The 19,454-nt window shown below is 37.1% G+C and overlaps 1 protein-coding gene and 1 pseudogene across 1 annotated transcript; one reads left to right on the plus strand and one right to left on the minus strand.

Annotated features, from left to right (window-relative positions):
• Positions 1-602: 602 nt before the first annotated feature.
• Positions 603-10,516, minus strand: LOC107662636 (ubiquinone biosynthesis monooxygenase COQ6, mitochondrial-like). The gene is made up of 11 exons (XM_016452717.1): positions 10,044-10,516; positions 9,538-9,672; positions 8,076-8,134; positions 6,229-6,355; positions 4,802-4,932; positions 4,587-4,694; positions 4,362-4,430; positions 3,003-3,289; positions 2,591-2,706; positions 1,555-1,721; positions 603-799 (listed from the first exon to the last, which is right to left on the minus strand). Exons 1-11 carry the CDS (start codon positions 10,240-10,242, stop codon positions 770-772), a joined length of 1,428 nt encoding a protein of 475 aa, XP_016308203.1. The 5' UTR covers positions 10,243-10,516; the 3' UTR covers positions 603-769.
• An 862-nt stretch (positions 10,517-11,378) lies between these two features.
• Positions 11,379-16,413, plus strand: LOC107662647 (protein FAM161B-like; annotated as a pseudogene).
• The last annotated feature ends 3,041 nt before the right edge of the window (positions 16,414-19,454 follow it).

Raw genomic sequence — 19,454 nt, forward strand, 5'->3', positions numbered from 1 at the left:
TTAGGAGACGTTTTTGCTTTTAAAACTCGGGGAAAAAAACTAATAAATGCATACCACCAGATAATTCAATTCCAGCATAATCCAAATTATGTGCTTAAAGCTATGTATCATTACACCTTTGACTTGGGAAGCCTAATTTAGTTTTGCTCCACAACTTATACAGGCCAGTGGGAAAACGTTCTACAACCAGTCTGTCCCTGTACAAAACTGAATACATTAGGTCATAATAAATCATGTTGTAATCTTAACAACTGAGAAAATTTACGACCATGTAGATTAATGAAATTTGATGTTCATCCTGAAACGTGTAAGAACCATGTTCGGTACACATACAAAATGATCTGACTTCTATGTTTGACCAGCCTTAACAGTCTTATGAATTGTGTATGTTTCCTATACAAAAAAAAGGGATGATTATCCTTTAAATTACATTCTTCTTCATTTTAAATTACATTCTTCATTTAATTACTTTATTTATTCTTTGTTCTTTAACTTTATACCATACAATGGCCAATTTGAATAGTATGAAAGTAACAAAGTTTGAGAAATTATTGAACACATTTACGTTCTATTTGCAAAGAAGGCAGAGCAGGAGTTGCATCTTATATTTATTTTAGATTACATTTTCATATAGGTGATTGGAAAAGATGGCATAAAATGTTTTCCAACAAAGATAGAGGAATAAAATATAATTTATTAATTTACACTTATACATTCCATGAACAAAATCAGTAGAGATTCAGCAAACATCCAGTTTGCAGCTAGTGTTTTACTTGCTGGCGTAGGCCATGATCTGCTCCTGTGGGTACAAGAAAAAAAAAAAAAAAACTTCAGGTAAGTGACTTACAGGTAAGCAATATTCATAATTCACAATTGATGTTTTATAGTTTTAATTTGAGAAATGCACATCTTCCCACTTTTGATCATGAAGGGTGACAAGTCGTCCTTACATTACATTTGAGGTACATACAGTAACGTCTATAATAGAAACACCAGATGTGGGAGTAATCCCTCAAGGCTTAAGACAAGTTACAGGCCCTCTGGTTGGAATCGCTTAGTAAAGGAATGAAGCCATTTCATAAGAGTGGCCTGTAATAAAAGGAGTGTGAAAGCACAAGCCAACACAACCATGCACAGCCCTGCAACTCCACCCACACACTTTCGGTAACAGTAAATTTAGGGCTAAACATAACCATAGTAGTAGCTCCTGACCATGTAAATTACAGGCATGGATAAGAGTAGAAAGGCATGTAATCAGAGGACAAGATGGGGGAATGGGGTTAGAGAGGGGAAGAAGTCAGAGGAAGAGTGAAAGGGGGAGCAAAACTTGGAGAGGTGAAAGAAGACTGAAGCTGGAAGCAGAACAGAGGCACAGATGACAGAAATGAATGCGAACACGAGCGGATTGGCCACAGAGCTGAAGAAAGGAACAAGATCCAAAGTAATGTAATACGATGGAGGAAGGGAAGATTGTCCAATAATTTCAGAGCAGAAAATAAAAATAAAACTGACATTTTGAAGGAATTGTGGGAAGAATAAGAGATGTGATCATACTTTAAGTGGAGGCAGTGCGTTGGTAGCCTGCAGGCCGAAGGTTCTCAGTAAAACCATAGGTGCGGCGTTAGTGGAGTACAATCTCTTCATGAGGTCAATGGCTGCCATCATAGGAAGATTGTGTCGCTGACGTTCAGTCTCAAACTCCAACAAGTGCTGCATGGCTCCTAGAGTTCAAAGGATCAAAGGTTAAACAGTAAAGCATGTGAAGTACTCTCTTTTTTTCTTCTTCAAAAGTTGTCCTTTCTGTTATCCATTTGGTACTTGTTGTCTGTACAGAATTTACACCTGCTGAAATCTCTGCAGATTTACACAATAATCATATTTTTTAAATACTTATTAAAAGCTTTCAATCAGCAATACGAAGGTAGTACTTTCCGCTTAATTTCAAACATTTTACCGCATTTAATAAAACTCCATACCATAAAATTCAGGTGACTTTCCTCCTAAATCAGCTGTTTAAAATATCTATAATAAATATCTGCAATATGGATGAATATGGAAAATATCAGTTACTGTTTTAATTATACATATATGAATTTCAAAGAAACTGATGTCAACAATTCCTCATAACAAGATTTCCATTTGTGGCTGCAAAAAAAATTTATGAGCAGTTCTTGGCATGAGTGACAAGTAAAAACACTGTATACTGCTCCAGGACAACCAGTTATTTTCACTAAAGATCACCCTCAATATAAGGAAATGGAAAAGAGCTTATGAAAAACCACATATAGCTCCACCGGGCTCTTCTGAACCAAAAGTATGCTACTTCAGGTATGAAATACTCTATGATCTGAATATACAGCAGAAAATTCCAAACCAACAAAAGTCCTTCATGTTTCTTGTCACATTTCTTCAACGTGAGGCAGTTCTTCACTATATAGCTTATATAATGTATGAGTTTCTTATTAAATAAGCTCATTACATGACTTTATGTAATGCTTATTAAATGTATATATTTGAAAACTGTCACACAAGTACAAATCCAGTGAACACATACATTCGGCTTGACTGCTGCTGATGCTGAAACACTTACCAAGGTCTTTTCCATTAAATGCTGCTTGGCTGAGAACTTTCGTGAGATAGGCCACATCGCCAAAGCCTAGATTGGCACCTTGGCCTGCTAAAGGATGGACTCTGTGTGCAGCATCTCTGAAATTAGAAAGATCAGAAAATATAGAGAGGAAACCTTGAGTCAGGAGCCATATTTTGCTTGACTGGCCAAACCTGCTGAAATTTCCTCCTTGTGGACTCTATATTACCGATGAAATTCCTCATCACATAGGTTTAAAGTCTCAGACAACCACATAAACAGTACAGCTGTGCTATAAATTCAATATTGAGAGATTTCTCCTTCTGACTCTATACTTACGGAAAACATTCTTAAATTCTGAACAGCAAATACGCAAAACCAAAAATCGTTTCATGCACTAACTTTGCAAACATACCCAATGATGGCCACTCTGTGGCGGATGTATTCTGTGGCATGACCCATACCTAGTGGGAACATGACCCGGCTCTTTGGGCCAATATCTGCAACGCTAGGTGGAATCTGACGTGCAGAGCCGCTGTCAGGCATCAGGACAGAAAGAGCCGTCCGGAACAGAGAGCCAGCAGTCTCCACCATCTCAGAATGGTTCTCATTACTCCACTGGAGAGAGAGAAACAGAGAAGTGAACAACAGTGGAAATGGCACCAGAAGAATGAGGTATGCAAGAATCTCGTTATAGAGCTGCTAAGCTTAAACTGGATGGAAGATGAGTGGAGAGAAGTGGAGAGCCAGTTAAAAAACAATCACTGACTACTGCTAATGTCATTCCAAATCCATATGGCTTTCTTTCTCTCATGTAATATGCAAAATGACAAGGACTAAAAGAAAGCGCCATAAAAGTCCATATGACTCATGCGCTCTGATGCAAGCAAGTTTGAAAAATCATTCTGAATCCTATATGGGAAACCAAAAAAAGTGAAATCACATGTTTCTCAGTTCATTTTTTGATATTTATTATTTTCTGTCCAACTGAACTCTGAAGTTTTCTCATCATTTGACAGGCTGCTGTAAAGGGCAGTAAACAATTTTTTCCACGGTTCACTTTCTGCCTTAAATTATACAAAAATCTTTAATGGAACCAGAAATCAATCTGGAACCAAATGCACTGCAGAGGGGAAGATTTCCACATGATGAACTAAAATTCTTATAGAATAGAACAGCCTGTTCCTTAAAGCTAATGCATGACTTTAACTTGACTGAACTGCTAAAAAAACATACAAACAAGATATATATTATTTTTTTCTCCTGCAATAGCATTCAGGTTCTTGAATTTTCAGGAATCACAAATTAACTGAAGTTGATTCACATATCAACACTCCCAGTTTCTATTAATAAAAAAGTTGGAAAACAAACAGGAAAACAAAAATACCAGAGGTAATACCTATATTGGGGGCCTTTGAAAACTGTGTAGTCAAAAAGGCTAAGAACCACTGCTTTAGAGGACTTGAAATAGAGCACAGCATGGTCTCCTTCAATGACACTTTTATAGTGCTTTTTTTAATCCTTTTTGGATCATGACAGTCCCTGGTCACCGCTGATTTTATTGTATGGGGAAAAAGCTGCATAAACATCCTTCAGTGGAGCACCATAATTTTGAAGACAACTGCACAGCAGACACATACACCACGTCTGGGCTTGAGTACCATTACAAACACATGTATTTTCCATTTGACCACTAAGTGATATCACGACGAACCAATGAAACAAATCAAGCACAACTGAGATCATTTACAAGTAAAATAAACTCTTAAGGTCAGCTCACAGGAAGCATTGCAATGGGCCCGGTTTGTAGGAACCTCTGCCAGGCTACGTTATTTACGGTGGGCTGAAATACAATATTGTAAGGTTAATGCATTCAATGCAACCATATTTCTTCTGTAATGTGACATGTCCAAGCAAATGGCAGAATTCAATAAGTTGAGAAAAACAAACGAGATGTAATACTGTATGATTTGAACTTCAAACTGGAGGATCATCATACCTCAGACAAATGCAGAACAGCGACGACCGCTGACTGATCGTAATTCCATTTGACTGTGGGGATGCCAGCCTCTCTCCGCACCATTGAGTTCGGTCCATCAGCACCAATCTGAAAGAGCCAATCATACCTTCCTTAAGAAATGGAGGTTTTGCTTTTGTAGTGGTGCACTCTTCTGTTTGTAATACCAAAGGAAACACTGGATACATTCTACATACCAACAGCTTGGTTTGGAGAGTCTTTCCATTGGCTAGAGTCACCTGAACCCAAGGGATGGACTCAGAGACATGGTAAGGACGGGGCCAGGTGTACTTCACCACTTTTGTTCGGTACTGCACTTTAACATGGTCTGGTTTAGAAATGAATGAATGAATGAATGATAATCACCCCAAAACATCATTGCACATTAAAATGCAACAAAAAGAGCATTAATCCAAATCTTGTTCAGTTCCACTTGGGAAATGGGAAAAAAATCCAAACAAACAGAGTTTGGCTGTGACAAAAGTCAAAAAATGAAGGATCATCAAACCACCTCATAAAATACAAAGTTGTTTTCCTTTCTCTGGTTGAGGCCTGCTAGCATTAACAATTGTCTTAACGGCTTTGGCAAGTCACCCATGGCTGACATGGTGTACAAGCAAACCATGCAATACATAAGACCAGCTGCCAATATCCTGGACACAACAGAGAACGAAAGTAAAGGAAGCAGAAAATCCACTTTTCTTAGAATCACTGGCGGTCTAGGCACATAAAAAGATCCGGAATTACGCCTACTTTTCGAACCATTCTGTCCACAAAACTGAACACTAGTTCTTGCACACAGATGAGAAATATTAGCTTCTTGCTGATTTGAAAGCAGAGTAACGGAGAAAAAAAAAACAGCTGGCTGATGCACATACTTTTTGCCTAGTACTTCAGCAGAAATAGCAGACTGTTAAAAAGCACCAACTTGACACAAACAGGTGAACACGCACGTGCTACCGCACATCTGTTAAATGCAAAATGTGTTTTAAAAAAGGCCTGTTTTTAAAAATATGCTGTTTTACAGAGCATGGCATGGAAAAGCCAAATGCAGAGCCATGGAACAGTTTAGCTATTTACAACGACAAAATGTTACAGTAAAATGCTGTCCGTGCTCAGGCACCCCAAGCGAGCGAGATGCTACGGCTGGAAAGGAATATGTTTTTTTTAAATGGGTCAATAGACCACTGCACGTGTCCGAACAGGGTGGCAATTCTCGTGGGGCTTTAGAACTCCCACCAAAAGTAATGTGCTGGATGATCGAAATAGCAGGAAAAACACGGATGCGTCCAAAGAAGTGGAATCTTTAGGGAAAAAAACAGAAGAAGAAAGATGTTCAAAAGGAGTATGAGTACAAATAAACATTTTGCCAAGACGGGAAGGAATGGCTTGTGGTGAAATTTGCCAAGCCATCCCTAAAACTAATTATCAGGGAGCCCACTCAGCGCTCGAGAGTGCAGGACACTGCTGGGGAAAACATTTAGCAACATGGAAAAAGCACAGCGAAAGCAACGATTAAGGATATATCATCATGTAATGATCAAAGTTCAGTGTGCAAAGTAATGATTACAAAAACAAACACATAAATCGATCCATAAATCAAACATCAAAATTAATCCGTTACCAGAGAGAGTCTGCAGCTGTTTGGTGAGGGCGGCCACAATGACGTCGTTCTCAACGATGTATGCCATCTCGTCCTGCAGATTGTCTTTATCAAATGTAATCAGAGCATCTGAACAAGCATCCCAAACCTAAAGCAAAGAACCAAATTATTGCTGTGGTTTACAACTCTATCCTTATGTGACCGCTCAGGCGCTATTTATGGATTTCCAAAAGAGCACGTGCTTCATTGAACTTGAACACATCAAAGCCGAAGAGTTCTGCCAGATACTCTAACCAAACATCAGCCACCAACAGCCTTTGAGGTTGCACGGTTGACTCTGTAAACGCACTGGGGTGAGGCAGAAATGTAAAAAATGCCATTCTTCGTGGCGATTTATGCTTGTATTTATAGTTAAGTTAATAATAAATAACAAATATGCGAACATTACTGTGTCGAGCTAAGTTTGTTTCATCCAAGTTGCCTTGCAACTTAGTTAATAAAACATGCAGATGGTTTTAAATGCAAAAAGGGCTTGGTGATTGATGCAGCTATATTTTAAAAACCTAAAATGACTTGTAACTAAGGTGAATGGCAAACAATTAAATCCATGAGTGACATGGATTCAGAAGGACTGTTCTATCCTTGTTATACAGCCATACTAAAACCACTAATAGTAGTGGTTTAGCAATTTTTGATACATGGTTACATGCAAGATTTAAAACGTGACCAACCCACAATTATAAGGATTTTACACATAGGAAAAACACAGCTGTTGATAAGTTTTGGAGTTGCTATGTACTTCCAGTCGCTGCCAAATTAAAATTATCCCTTGCCAAAATGACCCTTTTAGCACAATCATTTCTGCAACAAAGATACCAGAAAAGATTCAGACCATTATGGAGGAAAAAATCTAGCTGTTAACACTTTAGGGAACCTCCACACTTTTTTTTCTGGTACATGGCACTTCCCAGGCCCACTTTAGTCGCTTTCCTCCAACCACTTGAATTTAATTGGAGGGCAAGAGGGAACCTAGCTCAGTTCCTTTGCAGTTTCATCCTTGTTTGGACATAAATGCACTCACAAACAAAAAGGAAAAGTATAATGGGTGAGGTATATCACTATATAAAGTGCACTCTGTTGACACCCCTTAGTTTGCCCAGAAACCACAGGATTTCATTCTGGCAGTGAAAAATCCACATCTTACAGTAGAAACCCCACCACAGCATAGTAAACGAAGGGTGCTTTTACTTGTGATCTCCACAGCTTTTAACTCCTCTCCCTGCATCTCACATGAATCTTCGTAATTAGTAGACACAGTTGGATTTATGTCATCCCGCTAAATAAGACTCTAATAGATAAACTGTGGCAGCAAGCAAAACCAAGCTTAACTGTCAGGTTGCGATGCGGAGTTTGAGGTTCTGCATCTCTAATGTATGTTTTGTATTCGGAGGCTGTGGTTCTGTAGCATTAATTTATGGGTGGCTGCTTACAGTGTGATGAGGCAAACAACGACGAGCAAAACACGATAAAGCTGTTTTTAATAGAGTGGCTTCATGCTTTTAGGAAAATAAGCAGGTAAGGTCATAGTAAATAACTGTGTTGGTTACACGTAATGTGTTTTGCTTTAGTGGTTAGTTGCTTTTAAATGACGTGAGTTTCATTTGGTGTGGTATTTGATTACTTTGGTTACATTTTCACTTGTAAAAAAGTGCCATGGTACTACTACAATGTTATGATGGACATTCTGTGAAGCACCGGTAATACTGTGGTGCGTAAATATGATTATCATTCAGTAGAATGTGATCCTATCATTGCATAATGGCACCGCCCAAGTAATCATTGTATTACTGCATACTGGTTTTACTGACCTGCATTTTATTATACGGCTTACATCTCATATTTGCAATATGTTCCCAAGCACCAAGACCTGTAACACAATAGGACAAAATTAAAAAGTTTATCCTTTATGATATCCAACCAGAACAAAAAGCGAACTAAATATAGTAATGGAAAAAAGTACACAGCGCAAGACCGAAAGCTACCTACTGACCTACTTCCTGGTGAATCTTTCATATACAAACATTATACTGTAAATAGTTTTAATGACAGGAGTGCAGTTTCAGAGCTTTGAATGGAACAGATGTACTTATCCTCACCACAGACCTTGTGATTGGATTGTGCCTCCACATTACCCAAAGTACTGGTTCTAAATGATGCCCAACATTGCCCATAATGCAAACACGCATTCTGTGGACACAATCAAAAGCATATGTTTCATTCAACATAACACACTGTGAAGCCTGGCAACACAGGGCAGCTCACTGTCTGTGGCATCACATCTACTACTGTCCATCTAAAATCTATTGTTTTGTTTGTTTGTTTTTTGGTCAAACCCTTTCTGTACTTCTTCATTTCGGAATTTGTGACAATTTGTGTCTTTTCAGCCAATGTTTTATAGTGTATGAAAAATTAAAGTCATGGGGGACAAAAGAGAACAACTTCAATAAAAACAATACAGTTAGTTCCCCAGTGAATTATTACAATACATACTATTATTTATATATTATTATAGTAAGGATTTATATTTTTAATTGGATTTGATATTTTTTCAGTTTTTAGTTTAAGAACTTTTGTGCTTTTGTCATTTTATTTATTTATTTGTTTTGTTTTAATTTCTATCTAGCCTCATTTTTATTTAAGTTTTAGGTATTTTAATACTTTAACTTAAACATATTTATTTTAGTTAGTTGCCAAGGCAACATTTCTAAAGTCCCATGAGTTATTTATATTTTATGGTAACATATATTCAAACATTCACTAATACATTATTAAAATGAAAAGTTGTATCTATTAATATTAATAGACCTGATCTAACATGAACTAACAGTGAACAGTTGTATATTTTTATTAACTAACATTACCAAAGATGAATAAATACTGTAACAAATGTATTGCTCATTGTAAGTTAATGTTAGTTAATGCCTTAAATATAGTTAACAAATGGAACCTTATTGTAAAGTGTTACCTATTTCAGCTTTATTTCAATGAATGAAAATTATTTTGAACAGTTTTTGTTAACAACTACAACACAAAGCTATATGGTTTCAAGAGTCTCTGAAAATAGTGCACCAGGTATTGGACTAAATTCTATGATGTATTTAATGGTGCTCTTTGTCCATTTTTGGAAGACATGGATGAATACGCTAAGAAAGCTTATTATTAAGCTACCCCAGGTAGATAAAATGGCTTGTAGGTGTTCCTCTATAGAACCATACGAGTGTCATATGAACCACACAGAAAGAACATTACAAAAGCTACACAAGTCCGTACCACTTAGAAGTGTTGCTGAGCCTGGGCTGATGGAGCTGACCCGTGTACTGTAGGTCTCCGGAACCCTGTCCATCTCTTTTTTGTGACCAGCTTCAAGCAGAAGAATCTTCTTCCCTGCCAAATTTGGATCTAGACCTGCATGAAGAACACAGATTAAATGCAGGATGATTTATTTTCTTTCCAATGTCCTTTCTAAATCACTGTGATGTTGTTTCTTCTCCCATTTTGCATATTTTACCAATATATCTGAACAAGAGCTTACTAAAGTTTGCATAAAATCTGTGCGTTAATTGCACACTGCTTACGTTTAGCATCCTACGGCATGTAATTGCACCCTTCACCTCCAGCTAAAACACTTTCATCAAGCAAAATAGCAACCTCTTTTTTTTTTGCGTGAGAAACAAGGGTAAAGAAAAGTCACGGCAAGGACTTGTGGGAAATGTAGCGTGGGAGAGTGGAGATGAGGGCAAAAGCAGGCTGTGTGCATGACAGGGACACTCACTCACCCAACGAACATGCCATAGCGGTGCCCACCATCCCCCCGCCGGATATTATAATGTCAAAGAGCTGGTTTTCAGAAGTGCTGGATTCCTCATGGCGCTCGGAGGACGCGAATCCTCTACGCGCTCCGCTGAACGCCCTCAGTGCAACACACCGCCGTCCTATCCCGAGCACTGCTAGCTTAGCTTTCGCGAAAGTGAACATTCTAGCGGAAAAACAGACGTGAAACAACTTGTTACAACTATCAAGCCTTAAAGTAAATATCTAAAACGTTTCGTCCTATTTGTCCTGTTGTTGACAACGACGGTATTCTATCTATCACCATCCAGCCATGTTGTTGTTGTACGAGAATACGTAAGAGTTCTGTTTGCTACACTCCTTCCGGATTTTAAAAGCCACAAAAATGATTGAAAATGAATCATGGGCATTTCCAAAACATTTCATCTGTCTTCACTTTACACGGGAAATGTATGTCACATACAGCCAGTGTTGGGGAAAGTTACTTTTAAAAGTAATGCATTACAATATTGCGTTACTCCATACAAAAGTAACTAATTACGTTACTTAGTTACTTGTTATGGAAAGTAGTGCGTTACGTTACTTTTGCATTACTTTTTAAATCTGGACAGGGCTTGCTTGTTTGTTTTTAAAATAAAAAATGTTATATTTTTGGCAAGTATAAAAGCCTTTTCACACCAAAAGTGAAATGAATAAGCCTCAGGCTGAAGGGAAAGTAAATTTACGTCTGTACAGTCAATAAATTGGAGAAAAAAAAGTAACCTGCGTTACTTATTTGAAAAAGTAACTCAGATATTCTCTTGTAAATTAAAAAGTAATGCGTTACTTTACTAGTTACTTGAAAAAAGTAATCTGATTACGTAACTCGCGTTACTTGTAATGCGTTACCCCCAACACTGCATACAGCACTATTAAATGACAGTGTTGTGTCTTTTAAACTCCTTTCACTTCCCCGCTCTTGTTCAGAAGTGTTTGAGATGGAAGCCTGTTACCTTTAGCGCCATCTGCCGTCGTGGAGGACACAATCAAGTGCGTTTAGTTTATTTAAATGTGAACATAGGCGACATGTATCTGTGTTTTGCTGCTGCATACAGTGTTTGCTGAGAAACCGATGCTGTTTTGTATCTAGTATTCCTGGAAGACATAAAATTACTGTAATTGTGAACTCAGGATCCAGTGTTCAGGCGCCGGTGGGTGGAGAGACTGTCGCTGGAGCAGAGATCACGATATTTGCCGCTTCCAAGGAAATGAAGTGCGTCTTGATCTTTGACAGTTAAAGGATGAGTGTTTGAATGATGTCCTCATATCGGGCCTGACACACCATGGATCAGATGACAATGGTGAGGGGAAAAAATCAATAATGGCGGGAGAGGGAATAGAGTACCAGAGTTTGAGTTCAAAACGCAAACACATGTCTGATATTTTCCACTGTATTTGTCGATTTAACATTGATTAATCTGCTTTTGTTATTGTTTATACACTTAATTTTGAATCGCTTTTGGCGAAGGCGAACAACAACAACAGAGCGTAACTATGCGCGTTTGGGGTTGCCATAGTAACGGCATTTACGCTGTTGACATCTAAAACGCGACTCCTCTAGCTAAGAAAAAACAATAACAGACAAAGTCAATATCTTGATAACATAAAATGTTATTTTCTTTCAGATATAAATAATCGTTTTGATAATCGTTTAAATTTTATTTTACGCTAGTGCTTGCATTCATGGATTGCATTCATCTGTTTGTGGGATGTTGTTCATCTATTTAATGCAGTACAAATATTCCATGTAGACTCCCAAAATGTTGTTTATAATAGTTTTGCTTATATAGCATGCCATAATACATTTTAAATAGTGTTTTTAATTACCAAATTACAGTTTGGTGGCTGTTTCTTTCAGCTCCTTTCTTATTTCAAAAGTAAAACAATTAATTAATCCAACAAACAAACTAAATACAGATTTTCTGTCCAGATCTCTCCCACTTTAGATTTCTGTAGATCTGAAGAGGGAGACAATGTGCACGTTACGGAAAGCCTGCTGTCCTGTAATGAAGAAAAGAATAAGGCTGAACTATCTCTTGAGTTGCATTTGGAGGCTCTGAAGGCCAAACGCAGGCTGCAGCTGGAGAAGATAGAGCTTCAGCACCAGAATGGCCTGGAGAAGAGGGTCCTGCAGAACTCCCTGCTCACCTCCATACTTAAATCCGAAATACTGCAGCAGAGCATCAGCGATCATGATGGGCGAAACTCTGAGAACCGCAAACACCACAGGTAATTCAAATCTTAAAGGGGTCATATGATGCGATTTCAAGTTTTCCTTTCTCTTTGGAGTGTTACAAGCTCTTGGTGCATAAAGAAGATCTGTAAAGTTGCAAAGACTAAAGTCTCAAATCCAAAGAGATATTCTTTATAAAAGTTAAGAGTCAACCACGCCTACCTAAAACGCCTCGTTCTAACACGCCCCCACATATCTACCTCACTATGTGGAAATATTAGCATAATGCCGCCCAAATGTTCACGCAAAGAAAGAAGGCGTGGTTTCAGGAACAGCAGTCGTGTTGATGCAGCCATGTTATCTTTAAAATAGCATCATATGACCCCTTTAAATGTGATAACGATGTTTGCAAAGGTATTATTTGAAACATACAGTACGTCTTCCACTCTTGTCCTCAGTTCAAAGGTGATTCTGCGGAATTTTACCTCAAATGGAGTCGAGGCACCAAGAACTACTGGATCTAATTCTCTGGGAACGGTGACAGAGAGACAGAGGAAGCCTCTCCCTCCGGATTCACAGAAAGCCAAAGAGGAGGCAGGCCTGACTGAGTGTCAGAAACAGTTTCGTGTCGCTCTCGTCCCTGAGCACGTCTCAAAGCCTCTTTATGATGACCTCATCCATGAACAAGAGCGCTTGAGGAAGGAAGGTCGTGAGCAGAGGAGAGATTTCCTCTTCACCACGCAGAAGCCCTTCAGGTTCCACAAGAGGGAGGAGAAGAAGCGAGAGAGGCTGAAGGAGGAGGTGGCCTCTGCTAATAAAAGTGAAAAAACAGAACCAGTTTGTGTGAGAAAACCTATAACGAAAGCGGTCTCAGAGCCCAGGTTCTCTGAACAGCTGAAAGGTGCCATTTATTTGAATATTTAATCGAAATAATGTATAATATATTATTTTACATGCTTATGTATGTACTAAACACCATATGTGACCCTGGATCACAAAACCAGTCATAAGGGTCAATTTTTCGAAATTGAGATTTATACATCATAAATAGGATTCCATTGATGTATGGTTTGTTAGGATAGGACAATATTTGGCCAAGATACAACTATTTGAAAATCTGGAATCTGAGGGTGCAAAAAAATCAAAATACTTAGAAAATTGCCTTTAAAGTTGTCCAAATGAAGTTCTTAGCAATGCATATTACTAATCAAAAATTAGGTTTTAATATATTTACAACATTTACAAAATATCTTCATAAAACATGATCTTTACTTAATATCCTAATGATTTTTGGCATAAAAGAAAAATCGATAATTTTGACCCATACAATGTATTTTTGGCTATTGCTACAAATATACCCCAGTGACTTAAGACTGGTTTTGTGCTCCAGGGTCACATATGTATCATATTTAATTGAAAATCTAACATGTTTAAAGGAATAGTTTACACAAAAAGTAAAATTCGATTTTAATTGGAAAATGTAATTGGAAAATGTACATTCAATTTTAACTTAATTTATTTTAAACATTAGAACATCATCTTTTACTCATCTTCTAAAACTGTTTTTATGTGATGCTGGTTCAGAGCAGGAGCAGCAAAGGAAGATTCGCATTCATCTGCGAGCTCAGGAGACTCTGAAAGCCTCCTCAGCACCCATTCAGAGGCAGGAACCCAGTGCAGATAGAGAGACCCGCAGTGCTCAGAAGAACAAAAGCAAGATGCTGGGTTTCTTGGACCAGGAGCTGTCCTTCAGACCTAAAACTAACGCTGCCATGCCTGACTTTGACAAGCTCTACCAGGCCTTTCAACAAAAGGCAATGGAGGCAGCAGAGAGGAGAGATGTCACTCACTGTAAACCCTTCCAACTGCGCACATTCATGCTACATCCACGCCACAGGAGTCCAGAAAACCCACAGGTTGCGATTTGAATTGAGTTTAGATTCCTTTAATGTAATTCCTTTGAGTTTAATATGTAATTTCTCATGACTAGAAATCTACAGACAAGATGAATCTAAAGAGAAGCAATTCATTTGGTGGTCTAACATCACTGTCTATGGATACTCTTCCTACTTACATAACAGATGCTGCCAGGAAAAGATCCATGGCTGTAAGGTGAGCCTGCCGCTTTGTAAATTTTCATAATTGTATACAACTTTTCAATGACTAAAATCAATAAAACCAAGTAAACGGATCATATTTTCTTTTATAATAACACATTCGTGGTCTTTTTTGCACAATTCTTGACTTCACTGTATTCCAAAGAAAGAACTGTAATTTTGTAATTTTTCATTAAATCTCATTGGCTGCGCTATTGGTTAATAATATTAATGCAAATAGCTATTTAAGCATTGTTTTGGGCTAGTATTGTTGGTTCAACACTTCTAAAATGCACTTTCAAGCATCTTTTCAATATTTAAACACAAATTAAATGAAATAAAAACTGTTAATGTACTGTATTAGAGTTGTATGGCTATTTGAATAAAGCAAATAATAATAAAATACATTATTTAAAGCAATAAAAAAGAAAAAAATGTATATTAGAAATATATTCAGAAATATGTCATATTACAGAAATAATATACGTTCACTTGAGTTATTTTCTTTTTTATCTTATGTATTTATCTATTATAGTTTCTCGTATCTATTTTGTACCATGTATGCAACATATTTGGGCTTGTTATATTACGGTTATTTTGTGAACTTGGACAAACCATATTATTTATAATGAACTGTATACGTATAATAGATGTTATGTATGCACATATAATTAATTGTATTTATTCCGATAAAATGAAGTGTTGATTTACCCAATAAAATTTTATTTTCTATTATCCAAATAAAAATAATGACATTTTTAAAAAATGATGAATAATCTACCTGTCATCCAGGAGATCTCTGGAGCTAAAGACCTCAAGGAGCAGGAGAATGCAAAGTGGATGAAGCAGCACAGAATCAATTCTCAAGCTATGAGCAGGGCAGTAGCAATGAGAGCCCAGGCAATGGACCCTCATAAAAGTCTTAAAGAGGTCTACCAAGAGAAACTCAAACAGCACCGGTGAGCACTTTCAAAAGATGTCTTTATTGTATAAACAAGCCAGGAATGTAATAACTTGATTATGAGTTCTTGTGAATGTAGGCAAGCTGATCTGGAGAGGATGAAAGATTATCAAAGAGAGCTGAAGGAAATCAAAACACGAGTGACAGCGCGCCCGTACCTGTTTGAGCAGGTGTCGCAGGTACACTACTTAACATTCACAATCCATTCCTTTTCAAAATAATGTAACTTTCATATTTTCACCATATGCCTAATGCTTTCAGAAAAATGCCAAGAATAATGTTGAATGCAGATACAGGAATACTTTGGAACAAGCAGGTCTGGATGAAAATTTTGTGAGATCAAAGGGAGAAACAAATATGGCCATCCATGTGGACAATGACTGTGTGGATGAGGATCATTACAGCACTGAAAGTGAAACCCAGAAGAGGTATGAAGACACATGAATGATGGGGTTTAAAATTAGTGTGGACATTTATTTATTTTTTTTGCAGTGGATATGTGTTATGATTATCACAGAGCGGAACAAATCTGTTCAATGCAAAGATTTAACAGTGTGTTAAAGTATTTATCCTAGTTTTGATGAAAGGTTTGACATTACTTCCTCTCTTGTGACCCATACCCATCAAAATAAAATCATCTTACTCAATGGAAATACAGTAGATGCGGTTTTGACCTGAAAAGATCTATTTATTATAAATCTTTCTTTTTATAATTTGATGTCAGCTTTATTGTCATTGGCATAGCGAAAAAGTAATCATGCAAATATTATGATGTAGCAGTCATATGGACGCACGCTGTTCTGCTATCGTTTTATTTACAGTGGAGGAAGTGGGGAAGACAGTGTCCCAAACGAGGGGGAAAAAGAAGGGAATGTGGAAACCAAAGAGGAAGAGTGCTGACAGACGTGGCTGGTGGGCCAGTGTATTTCACATCCATATTCCATATGTGCAGGCGAAACTAAGGTCAGGCAACAAATCGCTGGCAGATCATTTCAGTTTTGAAAAATCGTGTTGTGCATGATTAACATGATTGTATATTTCTTTTCATTCTTATTTTGTAGATTTTACTGTATTTTGTATTACTGTATATTGAATCAGTGTGGGTGTTGATACAGCTGAGCCCTCTTGTTTATGAATGTTTTTACAATAGAGAAGGGATTATGAATGTTCAAGAAATTCCATATGGGTGTGTAATAAAACAGAAAATCAAAAGCAAGTTTAATTTTATGATTCCAAGTATGTTATGGGGCTACCGACCCAACAAAGAAAGAAATAACCAAAAAACACTTGGCAACCAGAGGAGCTGCACATTAAAAGCAGTATATTTGCTTGAGTTGTACTTACTGCACATCTTGTAAACCACAAAAACAGCTCTTGGGTCTGGTGTCGGGCTCCCTCAGGGTTTGCAAACAGTAAACTGGGGAAACCTTGTCTATTATTATTATTATTTATTATTTAGTCATTTATCAGGCGCTTTTATCCAAAGCGACTTACAAATGAGGACAACAGAAGCAATCAATTGTAGTATTAAAACAACTAAAAACAGATCCAAAACTAAAAGCTAAACCTTTATAAATACTACCTATACACATTTTAAATGACAACTGCACTAAACACTAATGAGACAAGTAAATACACTTACACTTATGTGTAATAAAATACACTTGTCTTGGCACGAACACATCTTCCACCTGGAGTCTGTCAAATGTGGCTTTGAACGTCTGCTATAATTATGAACTATAACTGTCACAGAGACCAACTTTATTCATGAAACTCCATTTGAATAAATACACAAATAACATTCTAAGACAACTCTTCTTTAGCACAAGGTCCATCTGAAATTCTCATTCCTGAAGTCAGGCTGTTTTGAGAGTCATAGTAAACAGCTAGTGCATTTGGCCACATCAAGAGCTTTTTACTCCAACTGACTTCTTCAGTCCTGGTTGGATTTTCAGTTATTTTTTTAAGGGAATTATAGGAATTTGTGTTTCTGTGTAATGGAATTGAAAGATTTTCAGTCATGATTTCTGCTTTTGCTGTTACATGATGATCTTAAGATGGAACATAATTAGTTTAAACAAGCCGTGTAGCATGCAGTGTATTTTAAAGGCTAAAATTGCACTTTTGGTGAAAATATGATAGCCAGTCCTGTCCATTTTGTTGTATAAGTTATATATTTAGTGGTTTAAGAAGTGATGACACTGAAAAATGAAAAGCATGAACTGCGCATTTGAACATGACCGCCCAGTTTCACCTCATGATACCCATTCAGTTTGTTTTGGAAATACTTTTTTGTCATGGATAAACGAGGTTTAAGTGGAAGTACAGTAGGGCTTTGTTCCTTTTCTTATAGTATACACTAGAATTACGTCTTTCACTGGTAATGGGAGAGTCAGGGGGTCAAGATTTGGCAGCAGTTTGGTGCGTCATTTCGAAAAGAGTGTATTTACAGGTTGTGTGTATATGAACATCACCACAAAGTCGTACAAATAGGGAAACATTTGATTTTCTTTGAGCATCTAGTTTCAGATTTGGGGTGTGTCGGTGGAAAAAACAATGAGGACGGGATGCTGTATTTTTTAGGCCAACCTAGAAGTTTGCATCACACTGAATTTTTTCTATTGGCTTTTGGATATCGCAGAAATGTAGCTCTGTGAACAACAAAAGTTTATGATTCTTACATGTTTTGTTCATCACGATAATCTTCACAAATGAACACAACTTTTATGAATTTTAAGCCTAAATACTATTGCTAAGTGAAAAGATAAAGTTAAACTACAAATAAACTACACAGTTGCATGACTTTAAGATCATTACTAAGTTTCCAACAAGTATTTATTTGCAGGAATACAATAAACACAACAATTTTAGAAAAGCGGACTAGAGTAGATGAGTGTACACTTTCAGCGTGATGATGTTTAATATCCCAGACAACCTTTGCAGTCCCATTTAACCACTTGTTAAGTTTTTTTCAAGACATGTACTGTAAATGCTTAAAAAAATCATGAGTACGGTATTACAGATGTATTTTATGCTATAAAATAAAACAAAAAACACTTGACTTCAGAACAATGGAATCAGAAGTGCAAATAAAGTTGTAAAACACATTTCCTGCAGCACTTGGATGCAGTGTCTGTAGTTTACAGTAAAATACATGAAATTATTATTCTTTTTTTAATTTACAGTAAGACTGGCTAAGTTGCATACAAAATAGGATAATATTGGACAATTACACTAGAGCATGTAACAATTCTGATCATGAAAGCAAGAACACATTGATGTGCTTTTTTTTAATTTTGAGGAATTAAAAAACCTTGCTGCATTTTGTTGTAATTTATTAACCTAATTAAATTAATTTCATTTTTTTGTAATTTGCTCGACCAAATTGATTTGAATGACCTGATGTTGTAATTACGACTTCCAAAATTATAAATATGAACTAATATGAACTAAATTATACATATGGATATGAAATAGCACCATTATTCTTGCAAAAAGTATCCTTCTCCAGTAGTGACTATTCAAAAGTAGCCATGCATTCTGATGAAATAAATGTTTATTGTAATTTTGCAAAAAATATAGGCTATCACGTCATAAAGTTGTGGCTTGATACAACAGCACTCCTGAGTACAAATTGTTTTATTTTGCATGTAGGCATTAGCAGCTAGCTAAATTCAGTACCACTTAACTTTTGGGTTTATTATTTTGACAAAAAAAAACAAAAAACTGCTGTGGCAACTTCAGCCTCGCGTTCTGAAAATGTCAAGGTAATTTAATGCTATTATTCTCAGAATTATTTTTTATTTTGCCTCTGTTAAATATGTAGATTCAATAAAGCTGACTGGCAAATGTCTCGGTTACGTATGGTAACCCTCGTTCCCTGAAGGAGGGAACGGAGACGTCACGTCGGATGACCGAAGAATTGGGATCTCGCTTAGAGAGACCAATCTACTTCGAGTGTAAACTAAACGAGCCAATGCACATTGGCATGCGATTATTGCATCCAGCTGCTGCTGATCACAGCGTGAGTATAAGTAGGCAGCAGATGCAGCGCATATTCAGGTTTTCGCTGAGGAGCCGAGCCAGTGACCCGGCCGCTCAGCGGTGGTACAGGAGCTGTGGCGACGGG

This window comes from Sinocyclocheilus anshuiensis, unplaced genomic scaffold (genome assembly GCF_001515605.1).
Source record: "Sinocyclocheilus anshuiensis isolate Anshui unplaced genomic scaffold, SAMN03320099.WGS_v1.1 scaffold715, whole genome shotgun sequence".
Taxonomy (NCBI): Eukaryota; Metazoa; Chordata; class Actinopteri; order Cypriniformes; family Cyprinidae; genus Sinocyclocheilus; species Sinocyclocheilus anshuiensis.